The sequence below is a fragment of the Lonchura striata genome, chromosome 5 (genome assembly GCF_050655825.1).
Source record: "Lonchura striata isolate lonStrDom1 chromosome 5, ASM5065582v1, whole genome shotgun sequence".
Lineage (NCBI taxonomy): Eukaryota > Metazoa > Chordata > Aves > Passeriformes > Estrildidae > Lonchura > Lonchura striata.
The window spans coordinates 72254875-72267293 of record NC_140707.1 but is presented as its reverse complement, the minus strand read 5'-3'; the positions used below and the strand labels follow the sequence as shown (position 1 = coordinate 72267293).

Below are 12419 nucleotides of genomic sequence, written 5' to 3'. Positions count from 1 at the left end.
GCATTTGGACATGTTTTTGATGGTTTTAAAGTCTGTAAAAATTAATTCTTTGGGGAAAAGAGGTTTGGGGACAGCAAATTTGTTTCAAAAAGGAAGTTTTATGATTGGTTATTTTAACAGCCTAATTTTATGTGCTGAACTCCCTCCCCTCCTTTTTTGGGAGGGGGAGTTCAGATACCCCTCTGAACCCCAAGGTTTGATTTTGGGGGACTCAGGTGCTCCCCAAGGTCTGATTTTGGGGGTTTGGGATTTACTTGGTAGAGTCAGATGCCTCCAAGATTAATTTGCAGGGGCTCAGCTGCCCCCCAGGGTTCATTTTGTTGGCCTCAAGTGCCCCAAAAATTAATTTTGGGAGGGCTGAGGTGCGCCCCATAGTTAATTTGGGGGGTTCAGATGCCCACGGTGGAATTTTATTGGGTTCAGGTGCCCCCATTGTGAATTTACAAGGTTCAAGTGCCCCTGAGGTTAATTTTGGGGTGGTTCTGATGCCCCAAGGTAAATTTGTCTGGTTCTTTAGGTGCCCTCATGGTTAATTTGGGGAGGTTCAGGTGTCCCCAGTGTGAATTTGGGGGCTCCAGGTGTCCTCTAGTTGTGCTCCCAGTGTTGATTTTGGGAGGTTCAGATGTCCCCAGTGTAAATTTGGGTTGGTTCAGATGCTGTGATGTTAATTTTGGTCCCCCCAGGGTTAGTTTGGGGTTGTTCAGGTGCCCTCAGGGTGATTTTTGGGGTGGCTCAGGTGCCAGCAGGGTGAATTTGGGTAATTTGGGGCCGGGTGCCCCCGTGTTAATTTTGGGGCTGTTCAGATGCTCCCAGTGGTAATTCTGGGGCAGTTTGGGTGCCCTCAGGGTGATTTTGGGTGTCGTTCAGGTGCCGCCAGGGTGAATTTTGGCATTCCCGGGTGCTCCAGTGTTAATTTTGGGGCAGTTCAGAAGCTCCAAGGGTTAATTCTGGGGTGCCCAGGTACCCTCGGGGTGAATTCCGGGGTAGTTCAGGCACTCCCAGTGTTAACTTTGGGGTGCGTGGGTGCTTCCGGGGTGAATTCTGGGGTAGTTCAGATGCTCCCATTGTTAATTTTGGGGCGGTTCGGACACTCCCAGAGTTAATTCCGGGGTGCTCGGGGTGAATTTTGGGGCAGTTCAGACACTCCCAGTGTTAATTCTGGGGTGCCCAGGTGCCCTCGGGGTGAATTTTGGGGCAGCTCAGCCGCTCCCAGCATTAACTCCGCAGAGTCCCGGGGTGAATTGGAGGGTGCCGGTGCTCTCGAGGTGAGTTTTGGGGCAGTTCAAATGCTCCCATTTTTAATTCTGGGGTGCCCGGGTGCCCTCAGGGTGAATTTTGGGGCAGTTCAAATGCTCCCATTTTTAATTCTGGGGTGCCCGGGTGCCCTCGAGGTGAATTTTGAGGCAGTTCAAATGCTCCAATTTTTAATTTTGGGGTGCCCGGGTGCCCTCGAGGTGAATTTTGAGGCAGTTCAAATGCTCCAATTTTTAATTCTGGGGTACCCTCAGGGTGAATTTTGGGACAGTTCAAATGCTCCCATTTTTAATTCTGGGGTACCCTCAGGGTGAATTTTGAGGCAGTTCAAATGCGCCCATTTTTAATTCTGGGGTACCCTCAGGGTGAATTTTGGGACAGTTCAAATGCTCCCATTTTTAATTCTGGGGTACCCTCAGGGTGAATTTTGGGACAGTTCAAATGCTCCCATTTTTAATTCTGGGGTGCCCTCAGGGTGAATTTTGGGGCAGTTCAAATGCTCCCATTTTTAATTCTGGGGTACCCTCAGGGTGAATTTTGGGGAAGTTCAAATGCTCCAGTTTTTAATTCTGGGGTGCCCGGGTGCCCTCAGGGTGAATTTTGGGGCAGCTCAGCCGCTCCCAGCGTTAACCCCGCGGTGTTTCGGGGGTGCCGGTGCCCTGTGTGTGAATTTTGGGGCAGCTCAGCCTCTCCCAGCGTTAACCCCGCGGTGTTTCGGGGGTGCCGGTGCCCTGTGGGTGAATTCTGGGGCGGCCCAGCCGCTCCCCGCGCTGCCCCGCGCTCTCCCGGGCCGGCCCGGGGCCGCCGGGGCCCGGAGCCTGCGCGCTGCCGGCGGAAGGCGCCGCCCGCCCGGCGGATGTTGCGGCGGCCGCGGCTGAGGGCAGGAGGCGGCGCCGGGCCCGGTAGGAGCGGGCCGGGGCTCGGGGGGCTCGGGGCGGGCCGGTAACGGCGGCGGGCAGCGACAGGCGGGCGCTGCCGTGAGGGGCCCGGCCTGCGCTCGGGCATGTCGCGACAGGAGGAGGTGTCGTGAGGAGCCCCCGGCCGCGGTGTGTGTGAGGGCGGTGGGCAGAGCCGGGGGGATGAGGGGGAAATGGCTGCAGGGACGCGGCCCAGCGTGTCTGAGGGGTGAAAAATTAATAACAGACTGCTGCGCGTATCTGTTATAGGTAAATATTATATCGGTGCCGTTTCTCCGAGGCGGTGAAGACACCGCTAGCTCCAAGCGGCAGGTTTCACGGGGCTGTGGGCAAGGCTTGCTAATCTAAATTAGAAATCGTAATTAAAGCGCAGAGATAACCCCCTGAAGGTGGTTCAGCGTCTCCGTGGCGGGAGTGATTAAAATTAAACAGCAAAAAGCCCTCAGGAGCGGCGGATGGGAGCAGCAGAATTCCCAGCCCCGGAGTGCAGGGTGTGACTGGCCCACTCAGGTCCTTTTCCATGGCTTTGGGTGCACAAATCTGGGCTGTTGGGCTTCCCCGGGCTTTGGATCTGTGTTTTCCCAGATCCAAAACACTGGGGTTTGGTGTTCTGCGTGGTTTGGAGCAGGGACATTGGTTCTGTGGGATTTTGTGTAGGATGGGTGACACCGTCCTGCACTGAGCCGCTGTGGGAAGCTTTGGGTGGGGGACGCTGAAAAGCTCCAGGATTTGCTGCTGTTGTGGGCAAAGCTGTCAAATTTATTCCCCTTTGGATTGTTTGGGGGTTTTTTTGACATCGTGGGTTTGTTTGACATGCTGTGGGTTGGAAGGGACCTTAATGCTCATCTTGTTCGTGGGCAGGGACGCTTTCCACTATCCCAGGCTGCTCCATCCTGGCCTTGGACACTTCCAGGGATCCAGGGGCAGCCATAGCATCTCTGGGCAAATCAATCAAAATATTTATAGATATGATTTTCAATATTTTTTGAAACTGACGCTTGGAGTCACACTGGCAACTGTAAGCATTACAAACCGTGCACCACTGAGGAATCCCCATCTGGAGCCTGGAGCGGTTTTTACTCCAACCGTGCGTAGTTTATCCTGGATTTTCCAAGCTCCACACTGTGTCAGGGAAGGGTCAGGATATCAGGGAAAGGTTCCACTATTCCAGAGGGTGCTGGGCACTGCCCAGGGAATGGACCAGAGCTCCAGGAGCGTTTGGACAGCGCTGCCCAGGGTGGGCAGGGCCAGGAGCTGCCCTGGCTGACCCAGCTGAGGGAATTCCGTGTGGCTGTGCCTGCAGCACATCCCGAGATGGCCGATGAGAACGAGGAGCTGCCTGCGGACGAGGAGCTGCCGGCGCCGGCCGAGGAGGGCTTTGAGCAGCTGGAGAACGACAGTCCCGCGGAGCGCAGCGGGCACGTGGCCGTCACCGACGGGCGCTGCATGTACGTCTGGGGAGGATACAAGGTACAGCTGCCCTGCACCGGCCTGGGAATTGTGTCCCATCCACCCGGGCGTGACTCTGGGGAATTATTCCTCCCCCGGAACACAGCAGCTCCAGCCAGAAATTTGTAGCACGGCCTTCAGGGGTGTTTTGCAACGTTGGAATAAATCACGGGTGTTAAAGCTTGGCAGATACACAGATTTTTCGGGGTGTCGTTTGCCTTTGGCAAAAGGTGAAGGGAGTATTGTCTGATTGGAATTGTGCACCCTGGGAGTGGTGATTTTATTTGCACAACTGTGGTTTTGGGTGGAAATTTGTGATTACATTTTGTAATTTGTAATTTTGGGTGGTAATAATTGTTGGGGGTTCTAAGGATCCCAGGTTTTCTGTTGTCACACTGAGGGGTGCTTGTGCTGCAGCACCACAAAATCATTTCAGTGTAAGTCATTGTCAGTGAACTCAGTAATGGGGGAATGAAAAAGGAGCTTTTGGCTCATTTCTGCTCCTGGCTCAGGCTATAAAACAGAGATTTAACTTCCATTTACCCCTGTCTGGCTCTGCTGGGAGCTGATTGTCCCCAGCAGGTGCTAAACTAGGCTGATTCCTGCTCTCCGTGCAGGTGGGAGGCGCAGGAGTGTGGGAGGTACAGGCACTGCTCCTGCTTCGATCTGTGCTGTGATTAGGTCCCAGAGGGGGTGCAGACATTCCCAGGAGTCTCTAACTCCACGTGTGAAACATCCCAAACATCCTTCTAACCCTGCTTTTCCTTCTCTGACCTGTCCTGCAGAACGCCCAGATCCGGGGGTTTTATGACTTCTACCTGCCTCGGGATGAAATATGGATCTACAACATGGAAACTGGAAGATGGTACAGTAAATCATTAATTTAGGGGAAAAAAAAATCTGATAAATCCTTGAATTGGTGTGGAAAGGGACTGAGCAGGGAGAGAATTCCCTGATCTCTTTGTTCCCACCTATCAAACTGTTGCAAAAATGTGTCAAATATTTCAGGTTTGGTGTTTTTTTTCTGTAAAAGCATCCAATATGGTTTTCCAGGATGAAGCAGGAGAGGCAGCTGGGACAGGCAGCCTGGAGAGGAGTGTGTGACCACCAGTGTGAGGTGTTTTGGGATTCCTGGGATGGGATAGAGCAACTGGGAATTGTGTTTGTACCACTTTTGATGCCAGTGGTGGTCAGGGAATCCCTGTTGGGTTCCTGACCTTTTCAGGAGGTGTTTTTAAAGGTTGGTGCAGCCAAAGGAGCTGCTCAGTGCTTCGCAGGAAGTGGGATTTCAGTCGTGCTCCCAGCCCTCCTTGGGGTCAGGGGCAACCTGGGGCACGGCCTGGAATCTCCTCTCTGTGGTTATGATGTTTGCAAACAGGAAAAATCCAGGAGCAGACTGGAAACCTGCAGTTTACACAGGTGAATCCTCTTTGCCTGAGGATTCTGAGCATTCCAAACTCCTGAGCTGGGCAGATGGGATTCCTACTCCCCAAAACCCCATGTATTAACTAAATTGCCTTTTCCCTACCCCTCCATCATAGCAGAGTCGTTTTGTGAGCTGTTGCATTTGAAAAGCTGGGAAGGACAGACCTGAGTGTCCACAGTGAACTGTGCTAATCCAAACCCTCCAGGCAAATCCATCCCTGGTCACTGGAGCAGGTGAAATATCCCAGCCTGGTTTTGCAGGAAGAAGAGCAAGACTGAGGGAGATGTTCCCCCCTCCATGTCTGGCAGCTGTGCCGTGTGTGTGGACAGAGTGGTTTATCTCTTCGGGGGGCACCACGCCCAGGGCAACACCAACAAGGTCAGGAATTCCCTTCTCCCACCCTTCCCCATGGGGGCTGTGCCCTGGGAGCTTCACAGCACTGCAGGAGCAGCCCGAGCTGGCATCGGTTCTGTCCTTGTGCAATTCCCCTCAGCAGCTGCATTGTGTCCCTGCCTCTGAGTTTGCTGATTTTAAAAGATGGGAGTTGCCAGAGTTGCCTGAATAATATCAGGAACTGATCTGGAACTGGTCTGGGGTGGCTCGAAGTGTTTCTGTTCCCTGGAATCTGTGTCAATCCCAGAATTCCCAAATCATTTAGGTTGGAAAAGTCCTCCAAGATCACTGATCACCACCCCTTCAGCTAGAATTAATTAATGATATTTTCTGATAGTCTGGCAATGTGGTTTAAATTAAATAGTTTTGGTCTATATAAGTATGTAATTTATATATTTAAATATGAGATTATATATTTATATGAGATTATATATTTATTATGTAAATATAAACTAGAAGGAGTTGGAAGGAATTTTTGCAGACAGTTTGAAACAAACCTTATTTGTAAGGTGTGATTTCTTCCCTTCCTGCTGTGGCATTCTTACATTTCTTGTACGTAAGTGTAGCAGCTGGTTCACTTCTTGTACAATTATATAAATGCACAGGAGGTGTAATACTGTAAAAAATGTCACTTGGTAAACTTTTGAACCATTTTCTAGTTGTAAGACAATTGTGCTCTGTACACACCTTCATTATATCCCACAACAGCTTTTGGATGCTGAAACTCAATGTCCATAACCCTGCTGGTGGTGTAAAAGGTGTTTGAGTCTGCAAAAAGGTCACAAAAAGGTTTTGATTTGTGATTCCATCTTTTGTTGCAAATAATTTCAGTGCTCTGCTTTTCAGCTAGGAAAATAACTTTTCATTTATTACTATTTCTATACCAACACATCTTAATTTCAAGTCACTATTTTAACAGACTGAAGCTTTAAGCTGATGATGTGAGTTTAAAAAATCTCTTTATTTTCCCAGTTCTACATGTTAAATGCCAGATCCACGGACAAAGTGCTGCAGTGGGTGAGAATGGAGTGCCAGGGGGTGCCCCCCTCGTCCAAGGACAAGCTGGGGGTGTGGGTGCACAAGAACAGGTGAGGCCCCAGCGAGGGCTCTGCTCCCTCTGGGCTCCTCCTTCCTCCTCCTCCTCCTCCTCCCTGCAGTCACCGTGGGGCTGGCTGGGAATGTTCCCCTGGAGAGGAGAAGCTCCAGGGAGAGCTCAGAGCCCCTTGCAGGGCCTGGAGGGGCTCCAGGAGAGCTGGAGAGGGACTGGGGACAAGGGATGGAGGGACAGGACCCAGGGAATGGCTCCCACTGCCAGAGGGCAGGGATGGGTGGGAGATTGGGAATTGGGAATTCCTGGCTGGGCTGGAATTGCCAGATTTGCTGTGGCTGCCCTGGATCCCTGGAAGTGCCCAGGGCCAGGTTGGACACTGGGGCTGGAGCAGCCTGGGACAGTGGAAGTGTCCCTGCCATGGCAGGGGTGGCACTGGATGGGATTTAATGTCCCTTCCCACCCAAACCATTCTGTTATTTTGGAGTTTAACTCTTGTGCTGCCTTGGGCACTCCATGGAGAGAGCTCCCAGTCAGGAGATGTGCTGGGGGATTTTTGAGTCAGGAAAGGTGGGGAAACCCTCTTGTGTCCCTTCCAGCTGGGGATGCTCCGTGGTTCTGTGGAATTGCCCACAGTGCTGCTTTTCCAGCTCCTTGATGTGGGGAGTGAGCTCCTCATTAGCACAGCTGATAGCATCAGGTTAGATGTGAATCTGTGCAGGGCTGCAGTTGTGGGTGGTTAATTAGGTGCTGCAGGTTGTTTTCTGCCACTCCATAATCCTGTAGGAACTTTTGGCAAAGCCATGCCAGTTCCTAACACAGGCTAAACCCCAAAGGTAAAACTTGGAGGTAATTCCCATTTAAACTCCAGGAAAACAACGTGGCAAAGGCCAAAGTGCAGTGACCAGGCTGCACATCCTGACAGCTTCAGAGGTCTGGAAGTGGAGCAGAGCTTGGGAGCCTGAGGCTGGAAACAGCTCCAGAGGGATTCAGTGTGGGTGGGAGGGTCGATGAGGCAACAAACAGAGCACCTGGAAAACCAAAGGAGCTTCCCTGGTTTTCTGAGAACAGCCTTTATATAGTTTTATATTTATATTTATATTAACAGATGTGACAAAATGTCTCACAGCTCTTGCTCCATGTTTCCCTCCAGGCTGATATTTTTTGGAGGCTATGGCTATTTTCCTGAAGGGAAACAACGTGGAACATTTGAATTTGATGAAACTTCTTTTTGGGTAAGTAACCCTGCAAGCCATTTCTGTTTCAATTTTTAATATTTAATCAGTGATTGTTAAAACTTGTTGCTTCTTTATGATTTTTTTTTCTTTTAAGAATTCAGGTCTTCCTAGAGGGTGGAATGACCACGTGCACATTCTGGACCTTGAAACTTTCACTTGGAGCCAGCCCATAACTACGGTAATTAACGGTTTGGTGTCAGCTAATTAAGTCACAGCTCAGTAATGTTATTTAGAAGTGCTCTTGGAGCCATTTCCACTGAATTTAGACCATTCGTTGAGACAGATCCACCCTGCAAAAAGAGGAAAATTCGCCTTTTCTTTTGATCTGTGTTCATCCGTTTTTCCAGTCGCTTGCTTTGGTTGATGCTGCAGCTCGTTGTGCTCGGGCAGGGGAACGTGGGGTTTGCTGCCACCCTCGGTGCCAGGGCATGGCTGGCCCCTGTCCCTGGGGGGCTGAATTGTGGTCAGGAGACAATTAAACACTGCTAACTGCAAACGCACACATTTGGAGTGTTCAGGAACAGGGAAATGGGCTGGTGTTGCCACAGGTTGGAGGAAGTGAAATACGAGACAAGGAGCTCCAGATTGCCAAAGAATTGCTCTGATGACTTCATACAGGTCTCAAGGAGTTCAGAAACTCAAGGAAAATGTTTTTAATGGAATCCCACAATGGTTTGGGTGGGAAGGGACCTTAAAACTCATCCAGTTCCATGGGCAGGGACACCTTTCACTATCCCAGGTCGCTCCAAACTGTCCAGCCTAGCCTTGGACACTTCCCTGATTTATGAATTTAAGGATTTATTATGTCACTGCCTCATTTACAGTCTGTCTTCTGTGGCTGAGCCCTGTGCTAAAAGCAATATTTAAACACTTCAAGAGGGGAAAAATAAACCCCACGTTTAATGAGTTTCCTGATCTTCCATCCATCAGAAAACCAAGCCTGCACACAGGATGATTTACTGGCTGCATTTTTTCACTCCGACTCTTGCTGGCCTTAAATCTGAGTAGAGCTGAGCCTCTCCCGTCCTCTGGTGACTGATTTGTGCTGTCCCTGTCCCTTCCCAGGGGAAGACGCCGTCCCCTCGAGCCGCTCACGCCTGTGCCACGGTTGGGAACAGGGGCTACGTGTTTGGAGGCAGATACAGGGTAAGGGCAGCCCCATTTCCCTGCAGTTAAACCCAGACCTCAGCAGGAGATTTGAACCACGCTCTGCTCTCTCCTAGGAGTCCAGAATGAACGACTTTTACTACCTGAACCTGGACACCTGGGAGTGGAACGAAATGTGGGTGCTCAGGCTCCATCCACTTCAAATTCTTTGTGTCTAAAGAAATTAAAATTGTCCTTGGGTCACTGCAGTATGCTGCAGATAGCTGGAAAATAATCGAGGCATGAAAGAGAGAGGGATTTTGCTGTCCCTGATGGTGATTTGGGGTGTTTTTGTTGCAATCCAGACTCACCCAAGGCATCTGCCCCGTCGGCCGATCCTGGCATTCCTTAACGCCGATTTCCTCGGATCACCTCTTCCTATTCGGAGGCTTCACCACGGACAAGCAGCCCCTGAGTAAGTCATTCCAAAGGGATTTGGTGGTGGCTTTGTGCTCTGGAACAGCTGTGCACAGGAGCTGGAATGATTGTGTTGAATTCCTTCTAAATTCCTCTTGTGTGCTCCAACTCCTCCTTCCACACAGCGGGAGTTGGCTGAGGGTGTGGAGACACCAGAACTTCCAGCAATTGATCTGCTCTAAAAATGTGTCTAAAAGTGCAAATTGCAATTGCTGACAGCTTTACAATTCTCCACCTTCACCCCCATAAATCTCTGTTACATTAAACACCTGTTGTCAAACAGGAGCCAATGTTTTATAAGGTTTTTCCTAAAATACTTGATTTACCTAAGAACAGAAATGAGATGTCTTACACCCAGAGAGTTTGCATATTGCAACGACTTCCAGAACTGACAGAATCCTGCTTTTATCTGGGATTTTGCTTATTTTCAGGTGATGCCTGGATTTATTGTATCAGCAAGAACGAGTGGGTACAGTTTGAGCATAACTACTCTGAAAAACCAAGGTATGGCAGACAATTCCCTGGGAATTTGGTACAGAAGGGGTGTGGAAGCACCTGGTGGTGGCTGTCAGAGAGAGGACCCTGCTTCCTCCTCACAGCTCTCCTTTTCCAGGTCTCCCAGAGGTGCAGGTGGTTGTGTGCTCCCAGAATTCCAGGTCAGGGCCACACAGGGCAGCAGCCTGTGAAACAGCGGGAAGCACAGAATGTAGGGTTTGATCTCAGGATTTAGGGTTTGACCCTGGGATTTAGGGTTTGATCTGGCTGCAGGGGGCTCTGAGCTGCGAGTGCCAGCAGCAGAGCTAAATGGAACCGGTGTCCTTGCCCTGCCACCACCCAGGCACGGGCTGGTGTCACCAAGCCCTGCCAGAGCCTCATCCTGTGCACACCCAGGGCTGTTCTTGCCTTCCTGATGAGGAAACAGGAGTTGGTGAGCTGCAAGTTAAAGCCCCACAAGCTCTGTGATGCACTAGTGTGGCATGGAAAACACGAGTCTTCCTCCCTCTGGTTGGGGAAGTGACCTGAGCCAGGTGCAGGAGTTAAAGCACTGCTGCTTCCTGGTTTTCTCCCTTTGGCCTGGCTGGAATGAAGGGGTGTTCCCAGAGCTGGGGGTTTGTGTTAATGCAGTGCTGCTCTCTGTTCCCAGGCTGTGGCACACGGCCTGTGCCAGCGAGGAGGGCGAGGTGATCATCTTTGGGGGCTGTGCCAACAACCTTCTGGCCCATTCCAAAGCTGTGAGTTGGTTTTGAGCTTCCCCTTCCCATGGCATCTGCAGTGCTGGACTGATCCCATGGGGATCACAAAGGTGCACGGACAAAGCCTGAGGGAGAAATGCTTTGCTCCTGTCCAAAGTCCCTCAGTGCAGGTGCCTCAAGGCTTGGAAACTTGAAGGCTTCCTCCAAGTGCCCCTGCCCAGGGCATGTTGGAATGGGATGAGCTTTAAGCTCCTTCCAAGCCAGGCCATTCTGGGATTCCCTGCTTCCATGGTTGTGTGAGCCTGGGCTGCTCTGGCTCCTGCTGAGAGCCCTCAGAACCAATTCCATTCTCTTGTCTCTGCCCCGTTCCAGGCTCACAGTAACGAAATCCTGGTGTTCTCCCTCCAACCGAGATCTCTCGTAAGGTAAGAGAGCAAGACTTGAGCGTGGAAATTCAGGGAGAAAATTCAGGGAGGGTGGGGAGGCCCCAGCATGGCTGTGGCTGCCCCTGGATCCCTGGAAGTGTCCAAGGCCAGGCTGGACAGGCCCTGGAGCGCTCTGGGATGGTGGAAGGTGTCCCTGCCCGTGTGAAAAGGGTGAAATGGGGTGGGATTTAAGATCCTTCCAACCCAAACCATTCTGGGATTCTAAAGACACGTGGGGCATAATTACCATTAGACGTATTGATGTTCCTAAACCACTGGGAAACATTTCTGCCTCGACCAAAGGCTGCCAGAGCAGCAGCCAGGGCTGAGGCCGGAGGATTCCCCTCCCTCAGCACCTGTGGCACAAGCCCTGCTGACAGCAGCCCCGTGTTCCCAGGCTGTGCCTCGAGGCCGTGATTTGCTTCAAGGAGATGTTGGCCAGCTCGTGGCACTGCCTGCCCAAGCACCTGCTGCACAGCGTGAACCAGCGCTTCGGCAGCAACAACACCTCGGGCTCCTGAGCCCGGCCCCGCAAAGCTGTGAGCCCAACCTCAGCCCTCTGTGTGTAGGTAGTTGCTTCTCGCCCTCCCGTGCATGTGAATGGCCTAGAGAGAACCTATTTTTGTGTGAGATGTTCCAATAAATGTATTTAATGCCAGAGGAGACGAGCCTGAGCTTAAGCTGTAACCAGTGTTGGGTTGTGCACCCCGAGGAGGTGAGGCCGACCCCAGAGCGGGGGGGATGTCCATGGGGACAGGAGCTGGGCATGCTGAGCACACCACGGCTCTGGAGCGTTGCTTTAGTGGTGGTTAGTCCACAGCTTCACGTTTTACCACAGATGTTAAGGTCAGAGAAGCAGGATCTGGAAGTTAGGAGTAGGATCTGGAAGTTAGGAGTAGGATCTGGAAGTTGTCCCATTGTTGGTCAATAAACTGTCGTAAACCTTGAGATGTTAAAGCACCACTACTTTCTGCTTGGCTGTAGTTTGGTTTTGGTTGGTTTTTTTTGTTGTTTTTTTTTTTTGTTTTTTGTTTTTTTTTTAATTTTTATTTGTGGAACTTCAGTTGTGAACCTTAGGTAGCAGATATTCTGCCCTGTGAGTGTAACTGAGTGTGTTTGTGCCTGTCCCCTGCCGCTGGAGCAGCCCCAGGGATGTCTCCTGGCTGCAGGGACATGGAGAGGGCAGCTCTGTCTCTGTGGGAACACGGGGGACAGGGCCAGGCCGTGCTGCTGTGGGGAAGGGAGTGGGGGAATCATGTTTTAAGCTGTCTTCAAAAACTAATTAAAAACGTGGACTTGTAGAACAATTCCTGTGCTGTAATTCCTGAGAGATCCTGGGGGTTTATCCTGACTCCCAGCCCCGCTCTTCCTCCCCTCCACAGGGTTCTGGCACGGTTGGGCTGGGGGGATCTGGGCCTGCACCTTCCTCTCTCCACAGCCAGGGAATGCCTGGGGAAAAACACCATTCCAGCTTCCCAAAGGAAGTGTTCTCCACTGGAACTGAACCTGGAGT

At 51.3% G+C, this 12419-nt stretch overlaps 1 protein-coding gene across 4 annotated transcripts; it reads left to right on the top strand.

The window, feature by feature from the left end:
* The first annotated feature begins 2130 nt into the window (after window positions 1-2130).
* KLHDC2 (kelch domain containing 2) lies at window positions 2131-12213 on the top strand. Of its 4 annotated transcripts, none has more exons than XM_085581057.1 (14): window positions 2131-2156; window positions 3475-3641; window positions 4406-4485; window positions 5307-5424; window positions 6412-6527; window positions 7641-7722; window positions 7820-7903; window positions 8791-8871; window positions 8949-9007; window positions 9177-9286; window positions 9720-9792; window positions 10433-10520; window positions 10854-10906; window positions 11304-12213. In XM_085581057.1, the coding sequence occupies exons 2-14, from the start codon at window positions 3486-3488 to the stop codon at window positions 11425-11427; spliced, it is 1224 nt and encodes a 407-aa protein (XP_085437183.1). In that variant the 5' UTR covers window positions 2131-2156; window positions 3475-3485; the 3' UTR covers window positions 11428-12213. The 4 variants fall into 4 exon arrangements, with proteins under 4 accessions (XP_085437183.1, XP_085437185.1, XP_021391738.3 ...); XM_085581059.1 differs by having other exon boundaries at window positions 11260-12213; XM_021536063.3 differs by having other exon boundaries at window positions 2131-2300.
* The last annotated feature ends 206 nt before the right edge of the window (window positions 12214-12419 follow it).

Bases quoted from the DNA above. Each gene is read 5' to 3' on its own strand.
- KLHDC2 (XM_085581057.1), top strand. From the start codon at position 3,486: ATGGCCGATGAGAACGAGGAGCTGCCTGCGGACGAGGAGCTGCCGGCG. The intron at 8,872-8,948 runs GTAAGGGCAGCC...GCTCTCTCCTAG, and splicing joins TGTTTGGAGGCAGATACAGG to GAGTCCAGAATGAACGACTT. The intron at 9,008-9,176 runs GTGGGTGCTCAG...GTTGCAATCCAG, and splicing joins ACCTGGGAGTGGAACGAAAT to ACTCACCCAAGGCATCTGCC.